At 36.9% G+C, this 15,753-nt stretch overlaps 1 protein-coding gene across 3 annotated transcripts; it reads left to right on the plus strand.

The window, feature by feature from the left end:
* Positions 1-89: 89 nt before the first annotated feature.
* On the plus strand, positions 90-14,337 carry LOC103717773 (protein RAE1-like). Of its 3 annotated transcripts, none has more exons than XM_008806278.4 (13): positions 136-223; positions 458-510; positions 599-681; positions 806-892; positions 1,022-1,087; positions 1,196-1,389; positions 2,514-2,655; positions 5,771-5,851; positions 7,241-7,369; positions 9,920-9,997; positions 11,264-11,335; positions 13,509-13,589; positions 13,848-14,337. In XM_008806278.4, the coding sequence occupies exons 3-13, from the start codon at positions 619-621 to the stop codon at positions 13,896-13,898; spliced, it is 1,044 nt and encodes a 347-aa protein (XP_008804500.1). In that variant the 5' UTR covers positions 136-223; positions 458-510; positions 599-618; the 3' UTR covers positions 13,899-14,337. The 3 variants fall into 3 exon arrangements, with proteins under 3 accessions (XP_008804503.1, XP_008804500.1, XP_008804502.1); XM_008806280.3 differs by having other exon boundaries at positions 151-223; positions 380-510; XM_008806281.4 differs by lacking the exon at positions 458-510 and having other exon boundaries at positions 90-223.
* Positions 14,338-15,753: the final 1,416 nt, after the last annotated feature.

Consider the following 15,753-nt stretch of genomic DNA (forward strand, 5'->3'; position numbering starts at 1 on the left):
TCTCGGATCGCAGCGTGGATCGACCATGTGGTGGAACCCACCGACACCTGATCCACCGTTCATCTCCGCCGCCTCAACGGTCACGCCTTCTCAGCCCTCCGATGAGCATACATCCGGCGTGTTTTCTGATTCCCTCCCATACCCGCTCGCCTCTATTCTTACTTCTCTGAGTTCTCTCCGAGGGCTTTCGTCGGTGAACGCGATTCCAGAGGAAGAACACGCGGTAGATGGCTCTTTTCTTGTTAGGTTTTCTCAATTTTTTCGCTCCTTTTTAGGGTTTTGCACCGAATCGTTACGGTTTATGCATGACTCGTTCGGGCTAAATTGGTTAATCTTTGATCGCTTTGCTTTTGTTCATGATTTGTTTTGATTCTACAAGCAATGCGGTTTTATCTGGTAAAAGAACCAAGATTTGGTTGGAGTAAGCTGTGTCTTTCTGTGATTTTATGAATTGCAGTGAAGTTTTGAGCAAGGAAATTGTCGACTCTTGCTGGGTTCGGCGAATAATTTGTAATTTTCTTGTGGTTCTTGCAAATATACTAGTTATTGTATCATGTTGAGTTTTGTAATATGATCTATTGTTTGCTTAATTGTTTAGGATTTGGTTAGGAAAAAGAGATGGCGAATCTTTCTGGGCTAAATACAGGTGCGGCGAATCCAAACCCTAACAAGTCATTCGAGGTATAAGGCTCTGTATTATATCTGTTTATTATATTGTTCCTCTTTGTTTGATATTCGTCGAACATGCAGCCAGAGTCGACTGATTGTTTTTTTCCTTTAATTATTTTTGTAACTTCCACTCCAGGTGCTTCCGGCTCCTAGTGACTCTGTTTCCAGCCTTAGTTTCAGTCCCAAGGCTAATCACCTGGTGGCCACTTCTTGGGATAATCAGGTACCTGTTCTATCCCTATATGAATATAATCTGCAGGAGCTCGGTGATCATTTTGTTGATAGAGTTTCGTGTATATCACCAAGACTGTTGCTTAAGTTCATTATTTTCTGTTTTCCTGGTGAACTACAGGTTAGGTGTTGGGAAATTCTGCCAGGTAGTGGTCAGCCAAAGGCATCGATATCGCATGACCTTCCGGTATGGTGGCTGTCACCATGTGGCTATTAAAACTTGTTGCAGAATCTATGGCATTGTTCTCTGTTGATTGTTTGACCATGTACTAAATTAGTGGGTCTTCTACATTAGGTCCTGTGCTCGACATGGAAGGATGATGGGACAACTGTGTTTTCAGGAGGCTGTGATAAGCTGGTCAAGATGTGGCCTTTGATGTCTGGTGGCCAACCAACCCAAGTTGCTGCGCATGATGCACCCATTAAAGAAATGGCTTGGATTCAACAGATGAATCTTCTTGTCACAGGGAGCTGGGACAAGACACTGAGGTATGTGAAACTTGACTCATCTTATCAGCTTTTTACTAACTAATTTTATAGTTTTTATAGTATTTCTTGTAGTTAGAAAAGATCTTTTGATATGCTAGTTGATCAGTAACTGAGTTTTATTTATCGACAAAATCAATTTAGAATTTCTTTTATGTATATTTTTATTATTTCTGATGTCTAATTTGCATTATTCTTGTTTCAATGTTTTGAAATAGTTTTCTGACTTATTTCAAATATTTAAGATTCCTTGAATTATGAGGACTATTAGCGTGGTGTCACGGCGTGTTTCTTAGTATTATGGTTTTCTTAATTAGTGTAAGCAGAGAATTAAGTCAGTGGATATGAAAGTTTTCCAAGTTGTGGTACCTTCAGGGCCCTGACATTTAAGTAGTTTAATATCTGCAATATTAGTTGTAGATACAATGCATACATAAAACACCCCCCCCCCCCCCCCCCAAAAAAAAAAAAAAAAAAAAAAAAAACAAAAACACCAAAAACACACACACACATATGTGTACATGTATATACACATATAGATATGTGCATATACATCTGCATATACATGCACATACGCTTATATATACATATATGTACATGTACATATACATACTTGCATACGTGCACACACATGCGTGCGCATATACATCTGCATATAATTGTATATAATATTCCTTTTGTATAATATGTGTTATAATTGTGACACACATATACATATGTATAATATGTAGTATATATTTATATTGTGTATTTGTGTGTGTAACAGACGTGTTATACATGCTAATTGTTATTCCTTATATTCCTTTTGTGCCTTGCATCCTCTGTGAATGCCCTAAAGCACTTTTGTTTTACTTATTGGAGCAAGAGTTCAAATTGGAGCCTTGTTATGGAATAGTCATTTTATGTATGAATTACTGTGTGATCTCTAAGCATCTTCATAGAGAAGTTGCACTCTTAGATCTGAGATCATCATTTTTTTTATTTACTTCTTTTCTTCTTTGGTAGGTATAATACATATGTTTGTATGTATATGCTTCTTTTTCTTATGAATACAGCATTCTCCTTTATATATTTGCCAGATGTCTGCTTAATTTTCTATTTATCTCATCCTCATGCAATTTTTTCAGGTACTGGGATACGAGACAAGCACAACCAGTTCATACACAGCAGCTTCCTGAGCGCTGCTATGCTTTAACAGTGCTGTATCCTCTGATGGTTGTTGGCACTGCAGATCGACATCTAATAATATATAACTTACAAAATCCTCAGGTAATTCAGATAATACCCTTGACTAAAGTTTAGATGAGTAAACTTGAAGGATGGATTTTATAATTAAGTTATTCATGCTGCAGTTGTGGTAAAATATAAGATTTCAATTCATTTTTTATCAGTTAATGGTTGCAATTGATATGATAGTTATTATTATCCATGAAGAAATGTTGTGTGTAAAACTGAAAAATATATAGGCTTCTAAACTCTTTGGAGTACTTACCATTATAAAAATTGTTTGCTTGTCCTTATAAATCTTGATCCGTCGATATTATACATGCGAATGAGGCACTACCTTGATTTGTTTTGTAGAGCCCATGTTATCCATCCTTAACCATGTCAACCTTTTATTGCTTGATTCTGTCAAGCTTAATTTTATACTTCTAAACATAGTCTCTCTTTCTTTGCCCCCAGCATTCTGAGTTCTTGCTATAGTATATGGAGAAGGGGAATTAAGGTTGAAATAGCAAAATCTCTTGTTATAGTAGGATGAATGTTATGCTCTGATTTTCAAAGCTGAGACAATTTAAAGAAGAGTTGCTGAGGTGCAGGATGAATAGGGGCATGTGAAGGATTCAAGATGCCTTATTAGTTGTCACTAAACATTTATACTCATCATCTTAGGTTAGTGCACTGTTGATCGGTTCTCTGATGATCTTAGGTTAGGAGATATATCTTTTTTTTATATGAAGAAAAATTAGTGATAAATAAGAAGTCATGCCTTTACGTATTTGCAGTAGAGATATATCAAGGTAAGGCACATCTTATTCACGGACTTTTTAGGATTGCATATGCGCTCTACGAGATTCACTACATCTACTACTTGTACATGTGATGAACTGAAGATGCATCCATTTTATATATCGTCATATGCATCTCAAAAGTTTCCAGTATCTGGCTTCATTGAAGCAGTTGTTCCAATCGGACACTTGAGGAAATTTTCCCAAGTTGAAATCAATTGTCTTTATGGGTTGCATCCATATCTATAGAACACATGCATGAGATTCTTGTAAAATACCTGGTCCTCTTGGCCATGATTTGGCTTTTCTTAAAGTGATGGATTCTTTATTTGACATTTGTCTTACACTTGTGTGTGCTAACTATGAGCTCAGGGGCGGCCCAATACATTTGGGGGCCTAAGGCGAATCCAATGAATGAGGCCTTTTTTTTTTAATAATAATTTTTTTTAATAAATATAAAATATTTAAAAAAATGATATGAAAATGGATAGCTATCAAGGACACTATTTCAACAAAGATACATGAATCTAACAAAGATAGGCAAGAAACCTTTTTAATTTAATATTATTTTTGAATGGAAGTGCAGAAAAGTAATTATCCTAAAAGAAGGGCCATGAAACTGATTAAATCACTGAGATAATGCTTGCAATATTGTTTATCATGTCAAGCAAGAGCAGAATAGCAAAAGGTCATCCCATGGCACTTCATGGTCAAGGTAAAGAAAAGAATTTGTCCAGAAAGGAGCTTCTCTATAAGAGAAAGTAGGGGCATTATGGGAAATTGACTCCATCTAATTAATAAAAGTCCCATCCCACCATCTCCCCTTCAAGTGAGTACCCAAGCAGCAACCGCAGCATCACAGCACAGCAGCCATTCAACCCCCTCCCTCCTTCTCTATCTACCACCCAAGAGGGGAGAAGAAACCGAGAGGAGAAAATTAAAAGAATCTCCACCCTCCAAGAAGTCCATTTCCAATCCCCCTTTCTTCCTGATGGCCCAGCTGGATCAGGAGTAATGTGAGGGAAGGAAAACCAAGACCAAAACCAAACAAGAGAAGGGATGAAAGATAAGAGTGGCTTCAGGCGTGTATCAAGCCAACCAAATCCCTCCTCTCTCTCTCTCTCTCTCTCTCTCCATCCAAAACAAAACTACCGTCCCCAACTTCCTAAATTTCCCCTCTGCTGGCCAGGAAACTCTCCACCTCCCTTCCATCAAGGGGGAAGACTCGTAGCCAGCTCCTATTCCTGTTTTATATGGGGCCTTTGCTTCCTTTTGGTCACGGTCAGACCCAAAAAACTTCCCTCCCTCCCTCCCTCCCTCTCTCTCTCTCTCTCTCTCTCTCTCTCTCTCTCTCTCTCTTCACCTCCCGGGGGCCTTCCATTGGCCCGGGGCCTTAGGCGACCGCCTCGGTCGCCTAAGGCTCGGGCCGGCCCTGTATGAGCTACAGACAATTTTGTGATAAGCATACTGTTGATCCTGATCAAAATTCTAGTCTATATACACATCCATACACAAAAATTAGACCCTTCTGGGATTTTCAGAATGATGGTTGAGTGTGAGAAACACACATATATCCATGTGAAGTCTCATTTTGATGGCTTACTCAATACTTTTCTTGCTTTTTGACATTTCCACTATAGTTTGTATTACACTTTGATGACTTTTATTTCCATAATTAGAAAGTATAGCACATGAAATAGTTTACCATAAATGTGCCATCTATTAAAATATATAATTTTACAACTTTTCAAGCAAAAACTTGAGTATCTCGTCTGAATATGCATTGGCGGGGGAGAAGTGAAAATATTAGAGATATACATTGTACTAATAGAAATAAATGCTCAGTAGTGGCAATCCTCTATGTTTCGTGCCATGCCTAAATATGACTACTACACATCCTAAGCATTTACTTTCTTTTTAGCTCTGTATCCCTGGTCCCCCATCTGAATTGCTTCTAGATTAGGTAATTAAATGCAAAGGATAGAGGAAAAGAATGGGTTGGATTGGTTTACTAGCAATGTTTGTGATGCTGTGAAATAAATCACCTATTTTATAAATGGTTTAGAAAATACTTTGGCATCTATTTAATATGCGTACACTGTTGGGGTGGAGCTCATAATGGGGGTTTACAAGTCTATTTTTGCAAGGTAAGTTCTTAAAAGGCAAACTTTGATTCTTATGGTTAAATAACAAAGAAGTTGACAATTAAGGGAATACTTTAACTTGTTAATTAATGGAAAAGAAGAAGCAAAGGATATGCTTGTCATTTATCGACCTTGTAAAAGTATCAATATATTTTCTTATCTCTCTCTCTCTCATTTTGCTTGTTTATGTAGATTATAAAGAATCTAATACTTGACACTTGTAATTAACAGACGGAGTTCAAGAGAATCACATCACCATTGAAGTACCAGACGAGATGCCTTGCTGCATTTCCTGACCAACAAGGGTTTTTGGTAATGCTTTGTCCTTTATAGATTTATATATGCTTGCATTTGACTTCCTGTTCATTTTGCTCTTAAGATGTTATTGTGCTGATTATCTTGTGGAATATATAGATACATGTCATGCTCGCATGCATATATCATATATCACTTTTGTTAGACGTTTTCTACATTCTGGTTCTATTATTATTCTTGCATTACCCTCTGATCTCGGTTGAAGTCATAAAGGCATGAATTAGTAGCTTATGTTCAAGAGCTGTATCAAGTATCCTATACGGCCATCGCATTTTCGTGTTGCCTGGAGCATCCAGATCTTGCTCCGTTATTGCTTGATGCTATGTAGAATCTTAGAGATCATGTATTTACCCTCTCTTATAGTTTCTAGGTGTATACTGTGATCTGCAGACAAATTGGCTCAATCTTTACCATGTGTGTATTATAAAGAAGGTAAAGGTATGCATCATGCATGTAAGCCAATGGAAATCCTCTGTCACTGTTGTTTCTTTCCCATTCTTCATTCTCCTCTCTTCTCTTATGTACACTGTAGGTTTTTCTCACATTTCCTTGTTTTAAGAAATGACCAGTGTTCACAAGTGCAAAACCTGGATCTAGAAAAATATCATATATGTAAATTGTAAACAAGAATAACCATTGTCAAATGGAGAGGCTTTTTGCCTAGTAAATCTTTTGTCAGATACTCTAGACTAAAAGGTTAGCACCACGCCCCATCAAGCACTTTCACAGAGGTTCACAGCTAAACAAATAACCCACTCGAGGCAGATGGAACAAACAGAAGTGCTCAAGTTTTTACTCATTTCACATTGTAGAACACAGCCAAGTTTCCTTAATCCAATGCAAAATCTACCTATGAGCCTGCTCTGTGATGTAAAAGCTTGAGAACCTGGTACTGAGGCCTGTTAAGTGCCCGTCTTTTCTTTGTAGGTCACAGGATTTCTTCTCCCTTCTGTTTGCTTTCTCTCTAATATATTAGTACAATGTATTGTGTTAACTCTATGAATCTTATTCTTATGGGTATTGCATGCAGTAGGTTTTCTAGTATTTTCTTATTATATGAATTTTGTGAATATCTTATGCTCCAGTCTTTGCTTATATAATGTCTTTATCCGTGCTAATAGACAAATTTGAGTTTAACCTTTTACTTTTGTGCTTATAAAATATCTGATGCTTTTGCTATATGTTGGTTCATTTGGTTCTCTGTTGCTGTCCACAAACCATCTATCATTCTCCCAGACACCTGCTTTTAGTCTAACAATTGCTGAATTAAATCTTGAATTTCGATTTTGTTAATCAATATGAAACATAATGCTCAAATGGTTATCTCGTGAGTACAGTTCATTCACTTCATAAGGATATTAATGAACTTTATTTCTCTCCTCCAAGGTGGGATCCATAGAGGGAAGGGTTGGTGTACACCATCTGGATGATGCACAGCAGAGCAAAAACTTCACATTCAAATGCCACAGAGAAGGCAACGAGATTTATTCTGTGAATTCATTGAATTTTCATCCTGTACGATTCTACATTTGCTTTTCAATCACAGTGGTGTTTCTTTGCAATTTAATTTTACCTCATTTTACTTTTGCAAATGGACTGAATGGTTTGACTTTATCTTGGGCAAGAATGATTTTATTTTATCAAAACAAAGTATAATTTGTTGTGATTAGTTATTGTTACTTTTTCTTTGATTGGGATCATTATTACTATTGTTAAGAAAGTACTTATCAAGACAAATATTTTGAATTACTAGCAATCGGACACGTGCAGTGCATATTTGAGGGAAGGAGAAAGAGGGGAAAAGGGGGGGGGGGCAGCGCGCAAGAGAGAGAGCAAGCGATAGAGTCTAATCAATTTAGGAATCAAATCAAAGAGCCCAATCTGTTTTGGAGTCGAATTAGAGAAAGAGAGTCCAATCAGTTTTGGAGTTTTATGAAAGGGGTCCAGTTTGATGGGGAATGGGGGAGATTGAGCATGTGGTAGTTAACACAGGTGAGAAAAGTAGTAGGGTTATAGATGCATTTTTTAAATAGGATGGGTATTCTCAGTATAAAAAATGATAGAAAGAATCAAGAGGGAATATTTCTTGATTTCAAAACTATCATTTTTATATATGGATATTGTTCAGTTTACGTTCTCTTTAGAGTGAAACATGCATTATATTCATGCCTTTAATTTTTTCCCCTTCTAACTTGATTGTCTTGATTATTTATTTGTTAAGTTCTTTGAGATATTGAATTGATCAGTAGAGATATCTTAGAAGTGCGCTAAACCTACAAATGTGTAGGTTTCCAGTGCCTACATGTGCCATATATCATGAATCTCCCTGAATTGCAAATGAGTTTCAGTTTCAGCAGTTTAGATGGCTTCTCGCCTTTGTTTCAGCAGTTAGAATGTACAAGAAACTATTGATTAGAACTACAGAAAATAAAAGGAAAATAATGCAGTAGTTTTAGAAAAATCAATTGTGTTAGTTTAAAGTGGATTATATTGTTTGGGCACCTTAGGATGTATTGTTTAGTGGTTTTGCATTTAAAAAGAAAAGTGGTTTTTCAAAGTATGAAACATTAAAAAACCACTTTTAGCATAATATGTAATTCCACCTGTTTGTTGGCACTCTACCATAACTAGATGCATATGAAATTTAGTTCCTAGGATAACTGAATTTATGACAAAATTTGCTTTCCTCTGATATTTTTGAATCCAATGTTGCAACGCTTCCAATTGTCGAACCTAGAAATATCTTAGCTTAATCTAGAGAATGCTTCATAGTAAGCGTAGATATGTCTCATATACACTTAAATTTGACCCTGTAGGTTTGTCCCGAAACTTTGTTGCTTGCTCAATTTTAGACCAAGTTCTGCTGAAACTGAATTGTTTCATTTTAGTTTCAGAATTTTGTGCAAATTGGAGAGCAAAGAAACATACAAAAGAATTTATGCATTGTCATTAGGTTACTGTGATAAGAGGACAATTCATGAACTCTTGCATAGATGCTGTAACTGTAATCATTGGAGAAAAGAAAGCAATTGCATTGCTATGCATGAGGATGAAGAGGAAGGGGGGATGGAGGAAATTGGAGACAGGGGACTAGGTCTATTGTTTTCTTTAAATATGTAGGTACTTTTCCCAATTTTTAGGAATTCATATAATATAGCTAAATCAACTTGTCGCAAATGTATATATAATGTCAACCATCACTTATAGTTTAGGTCATATAATGTACCTGGCTGAAAATTTAGGATGCTGGCATGAAAATTGAGGATGGTGGCCAATTGTATCTTACTGAGTTCAACAAGATAGGCTATGGCTCATGACACAGTGGGCCAACCCAACTATTTGCATCCCTAAACTTATCAAAAAGTGCAATCTCATCTGGAGATAACAATATCCACTTCCAATTTTTTGTCTTCTTAATATGAATCTACTTTTTTATATCAGGAGAGCAAGTGCATTCTCCCCCTGTTCTTGATAGAAATATCTAAGGGGTGATTGTGTTACAAATGATGTAAAATCTATCAGTTTACTTGCATGTTATATACCCTCCAAAGTTTATGTAGTGTATGTATGACAAATGTCATTGAGTGTCTTCCTGGACAACATACAGTAGCACGAGCAGAGAATCATGGAATTATTATTCTATTTTAAAAAAACCTACTGTATGTATCTCTATGTCGCAGTGGTTTTAATACTAGTAGGCCACTTTCTCATTTAGGTAGGCTACCCAAATTGAGGGTTTACATTATTTATTCTGGAATACTATTCTTAACACCAGTATGGGTCAATATGGAACTGTTTAGATAATTTCAATATATGCACGTTGCATAGATTGTTGTTTTCTGAGTGCTTGATGAGAAGGTGAGAAACATTGAGATGTTTTTGTAGGTATTTTATAAATTGTAAATTATTCTGAATGATGCGGTTCTTCATTTGGATATTATGATGTGTGATGTTACTGACCTGTCCTAGTATTCCGTCAAATTCTTCAGTATATCTATTTTGTAAATTGAAATAGTGATGTTTTTGCTTATACTTGGGATCTCAGTTAGATATGCCTTGTGACAGGTACATCATACATTTGCCACTGCAGGATCTGATGGTGCTTTCAATTTTTGGGACAAGGACAGTAAACAAAGACTGAAGGTTTTTTCAAGACAACAAAAAGATAATACTTACATGCTTTTCAAGACAGTATATCATGCTTTTTTTTTTCTTTTTAAAATATGTCCACCTATCTGCAGATATACCAGATTCTTAAGTGAACCAAACTGGCCGGTTCGGGTTGGTTCAGGCCCGAGCTGGTTCGGGGCCTGAACTGAGCTGAAGGGGCATCTCATCCCTGTTCTGTCCTGGTGTAGATTGGTAGACTTGGAACTGGGCAATTCAGGATGAGACAGCAAACCCTTATTAGGAGGATACTGAACACTTTCTTTGCCTTTTAGTGTTATCCTATATTTCAATTATGTCTGAACTTGTACAATCCTATGAAGTTGTTTTACCCCCCAAACATACTGGATCCACGAATTTAATTCTTGTACTTGATTATCATGATTGCCAACTTAATGATTGCGAAGGAAATTGAAACACTTTTTTCTTTTGTTCAACAGAGGATGGATTGAATTATTTATACAGAATCAAAGAAAGTATCTATAATTATGTCAGCTATCAAGCAATCTGTTGCGCATTTGTTATTCATCTGAAAGCTCTGTCTTGCAATGCAGTGTTACTGTCATTCAATATGCACCCATTTTGCAATGTCGTTACAAGAATTCTGTTTCAGAATCAAAAGGAAGAATAGATTGATTATATCAGTCATCAAGCATTTTGTTGTTTGGTTATCTGTTGTCTTGCAATGCAATCAGTAAAATATAACTTAAAACCATTTTTGTAGCTGGCTTTTTTTTTTAATGCTTTGATTGCTTGTTTCATAAGTAGATCAAAATTCTTGGTTAGTTTCCACAAATAATAGTATATATTGGGATGAAGACCTGTTAGGTGATTCTAGGTGTATATGTTAGTGAGCACACTGATTTAAATTCTCTGGAGGCAAAGCATATCTACTTTGTTTCTGATGGGGAAGGAGGTTTCCCTGAATGCTGGTGAAGTATAAAGTTTGCTAATTCTAATGTTAAAGAGAAGCTAATGCCCTGGCACATCCACTTTTATCATTGTTTATAATTTCTCTCAGATTTTGATTTTATATAATATTCCCTAAAAAGACATTAGCATAAGATGCATATTTGATATTTCCCTTTCTTCAGTAGCAATGTTGCAAGAAATATATATGCTTTGCTTGTTCAATTTATGACTACTAGTTACAATAATAAACTGTGAACCCTTTTGATCCTCGTCCTATCATAGGTATCTGCTCACGTCATTTTAATTTCTCCAACCTTTTCCAATTGACAGGCAATGGCTAGGTGCCCTTATCCTATCCCATGCAGCACTTTCAACTATGATGGATCAATTTTTGCTTATGCGGTGAGTCATATTTCTTCATGTTATAAATCATTACTAAAAAGATTACACTTAATCTTCTGGTTTTGAAATGGCTGCATTTGGATCCTTGCACTAATCTTCTATTTTGCCCTTATGTGTAACCATGTTTTGTTCTCATTTCAACTAACCTGCACGAGATGCTTAACCCATATATGATGATTTTGCTCATACCATAGCTCATAATAATCCTTTAACCCAAGAAAATGCATCTAAATCGGACGTGCGTGTGAAGGTTTCATTCAATTACATTTTTCCTGATTATTTGAGGAACTTGATCCATAAAGATCTAATGTGTTAATAAATTATTCATATGAATAGCTAGAAGACTGTTAGCCATTATCAAGGTTGTGTTATTTGGGCTTTATCTATACCTAATAGTCTCGGAACCACGGTCTGCTGTGCCGGTACCGGGCATGGTACCGGTTGCCTAACGGCACGAGTCGGTATAGGCCCATGACATGCCGTCCCGGGCCTGTACTGACACAGGAGACCGTGAGAGAGAAAAAGAGAGAGAGAGAGAGAAGGGGGAGAGAGGGAGGGAGAGAGGAGGCCGGTGGAGAGTGGCGGCGGTCGGAGGAGGCTCGTCGGAGGCCGGCGTTAGTGCAAGTGGCGGAGGCCGATGCTGAGTCTCTGTTTCGTTTGAAACAGGGGTTCGGCTGCTAAAAAATTTCGCGAGTTTTAAGTGAAGTGATTTACCGACTTCACTTAAATATCATAATTTTTTTTCCTGTTTCGAACGAAAGAGGGGCCCAGCCACGGCCTCCGCCACCTGCACCAACACTGGCCTCCGCCACCCTCCGCTGGCCTCCCTCACTCTCCCTCTCCCTACCTCCTTCGCTCGCTCTCTCTTTTCTTTTCTTTCCTTTCCTTCTCCTTCTCCCCCTTCGGCGATGGCATCTTAGTTTCTTTGCAGGAGCCGTCCCGGTTCGCCGACGGTACAGCTCGAGATGCTCTGAACTAGGCGGTTCGGGACGGTTCCGCCGACCTTGCTCGGAACATCTTAGTAAGTGGAAGTGAGAGTTTTAAACAGTGAGAAATGTACTTCCAAAAAGCAGGAGACTGCTGATGTTGCAATAAAGCTATGAACAAGGGTGAAACCATACATATGAAATAAGTGGTCACTGACATTAGTACACTATATCAGGATCTTTTGGGTACGATTTTGATGGTATAATGTTGAAATGTTGAGGGATGCGCATTGACACAGTTTGGATTAGTATTGCTGCAACACTACAACAAACTCACATATTGGTATTCGCCAATTAACACAATTCTTGTGCCAACACCAGTAAAATGGTGGTACTCTAAATTAGTTACAAGACAAATCTTGGTTGAGTGCAATGATATTCTAGGAAGAAGTGATATATCTTTAGCAAGACTTGCTTTACTTCATATTTAAATAAAGCTCAATAATATGATTTTGAACTTCTTTAGTTCGTGAAATTAAAATTTTCGATCTTATGTTAAATGATCATCATGAGCAATACTTTTTATTAGTTCTATCCAAGTTTAGCTGCCAGCAAAAAAAATTCCCATGGTTACCAAACTTTGCTTGAGAAACATGTAATAAACTTATTTGATTTGGTTTTCTCCCAAAAGTGGGTCATGCATCAAAAATATTATATAAAACATGAAGACACTAGTGTAGGTAACCAAAATTTGTACATAAGACAAAGAGCTAAATATTTAAAAAAGCACTTTGGCACCGACAGTTTTCTATCCACTTCGGAATCTTGTAAGAAACTTGCTGCTGCCCCCTGCTGCTAAGCAATTCCTGTTCTGAACTTATTTTTGAGGAATCTCCTTCCTTGCATCAAAAACTAGGCATCTGCACCTGCTCCTGGTCAGGTAATTAAATAGTATATAAAGATATGGCAAAGTCCGCAGAACTGTTAATTTATTACTGGTTGTTTAGCTGAGGAGAAACAGAAATGGAAATCTATTCACTTGTTACTAGTAGTCTTGTGATTTTTTTTTTTTAAACCAGACATACCGAGATGTCATTATTTAAAACTTTTAATTTTATCACGATTGACAATTGGTATATGTTAGTAACTATATATAAGTTCTGGAGTATCTAGAACTTTCTGTCTTCCATGATATTTTACAGTTTGTATGCCTCGTTCACAGATTTACAAAATGTATGATGAAACAGGTTTGCTATGACTGGAGCAAGGGTGCTGAAAATCATAATCCGGCTACAGCAAAGACGTATATCTATCTTCATAGCCCACTGGTCAGTTTAGCTTTAAGATCATTGCTATGATGTAATCATCGAGTAGCTTGTGTGATGCTTCTCTTTTTCCTTTGTGTTCATTGCTTTCTTCACTTCGTCCACTCTTATCAACAGTCTTGTTTAAAGTTTCTCGACCCACTGCGGTGAAATGCTACACTTCTTGTAGCAGTGGCTATTCTTATGTCACCTTTTGCTTGGTCTTTTACTGTTCTTAGATGCTGCTAATAAGTTCCTAATTTTTTTTCTTCTTGGAAACAGGAAAGTGAAGTTAAAGGGAAGCCTCGTATAGGAACAGGTGGTCGAAAGTGAACCTTCGGGCGATCTTAAATGAAATGGATACAGAATCGTTGCATTGTTGCTTCATCTGTGCAGGCTCTTGTTTTTCATTTTTGGCCATCGTGCATGCCTGTAATTCTGGTCTCTTGATGCTGAACATCATCTTGTAAATTTAATCAGCATTACATATATAGGTAGGTGGTTTTGCAACCACACTTGGTGGGCTGATGCTCTTGCCTTTCTTCTGGTTCCTAAATTTTTGATGTGTTCAGTGAAACACTTGAGGTTTTAGTTAGCCAAAAAAAAATTACCCAGTTTCTTCCAGAACCTGATATATGAGATACTGCTGCATGTTGATTCTGTATCACAATTTATTATTATCCTAGCAGTATTGTCAGCTTCAAGCATCTTGTTTCTCTGCAAGCATCAGAACACCATAAAAATTCTTGTAATCAATTCAATTTCAGTTCAATTTTCTTTTCACCTGTGAGATATGTGACTGCTGCTGGGAGCAACTGCCATCTCATTATCCCCGGAAGCACTGCTCGGCAGCCAATTAGTTATGGAACTTTGTTCTATCAACCCAACCCCAACAGCTGTATAGCTACGAATCCTGCAGCTGAACTAGATTGGAAAATTACCACTTTCGACCCAGACCAATGCATTGGTGGTTCAACGTATGGCTGCTGCTTAATAGAGATGGGACCTGAGGTGGAACCTCTCTTTGGAGGAAATGGTGATGAGGGTGAGTTGGAGGCCTGGATATTTCTCTCATCTAAATCCTGTGAACTGGCAACTGCAAGATGATCAGCAGAAACAGGGGGAAAAAAGAAAAAGAAGGCACGAGCTCCTTTTTTTCATTTATTTTCCCTTAGCAGGAAAGGATTTGGTGCTCTGCTGTAATCAAACTCAAAAACAGTTATGAAAACGTAGCAAAATATATATTTGATTTGAACTTGGTCAACTAGCAATCACAAATTCAAGAGCATCAGACATGGTAGGTGTAATTTGTATTGTGCTTAACCAAATATATTATACAATGCTACTGAATCTCCATAACCTCTTTTACCATTGTAAAACGTTGAATTATGTACAGTGTTTCCGTTGAATGATTCTTTGAATCGTTCTGTGCTAATCAAACAAATGAATAATTACCATTATTCAAGATTTTTTTTATTTATTCAGGAAAAGACACATGGATTGCAAATCAGTCAATTCTAACTCGTGCTATTCGTGGTGATGGTATTAATGATTCATTACCATGGCATCTTCCTTGCTTGTTTCTACAAAATTACATAAAAGAACAAAGATCTGAGCTTTCTATATTTCTTATAATTCGTCCTTGCTATTCTCCGAACTCTTTCCAAACTTTCACGAACGCTGTGTTTTTTTTTATAAACAAATTCCATTTTCTTTTTGGTAAATTTCCAAATTCCAAATCTTTGCCGAGCAGTTCCCCAATGCCAGGCTCATGACCGTTCTCTTTCGAGCCTGTTCATTTACATTCCCCAATATGTTTCCCACCCTTTCTCAGAAAAAACTTTTTATGTATACTGTTATTAATAATAATGAAATAAAAAAGGACTATTATTTGATATTCTTTGTACTCATTTTGTTAAAATAAATTATTTCGTTTTCAATTTAAATGTCCACAGGTCTTAGATCTAAGCTAATAAAGGGCATCTGTAGTGTTTTAAATTTAGATTATATTATTCTGTTTTTTTTAGTTCTAAAATTATTTTGTATTTGGGAACAAATTGATATGGGTTCAAAAAATAATATTAAGATACGCTCAGTTCTAGTGACAGCACAGCAGTTTCCACCTTATAATGCCGTCACTTATTCCTTGTACCCTCCTAATGGCTGTCATTTGAAACTATTTAGTGAG

This window comes from Phoenix dactylifera, chromosome 15 (assembly GCF_009389715.1).
Source record: "Phoenix dactylifera cultivar Barhee BC4 chromosome 15, palm_55x_up_171113_PBpolish2nd_filt_p, whole genome shotgun sequence".
Classification (NCBI taxonomy): domain Eukaryota; kingdom Viridiplantae; phylum Streptophyta; class Magnoliopsida; order Arecales; family Arecaceae; genus Phoenix; species Phoenix dactylifera.

Excerpts from the sequence above, each read along its gene's own strand:
- LOC103717773 (XM_008806281.4), top strand. The coding sequence starts at position 619 with ATGGCGAATCTTTCTGGGCTAAATACAGGTGCGGCGAATCCAAACCCT. Across the intron at positions 1,390-2,513 it reads AGCTGGGACAAGACACTGAG|GTACTGGGATACGAGACAAG; the intron begins GTATGTGAAACT and ends CAATTTTTTCAG. Across the intron at positions 5,852-7,240 it reads CTGACCAACAAGGGTTTTTG|GTGGGATCCATAGAGGGAAG; the intron begins GTAATGCTTTGT and ends CTCTCCTCCAAG.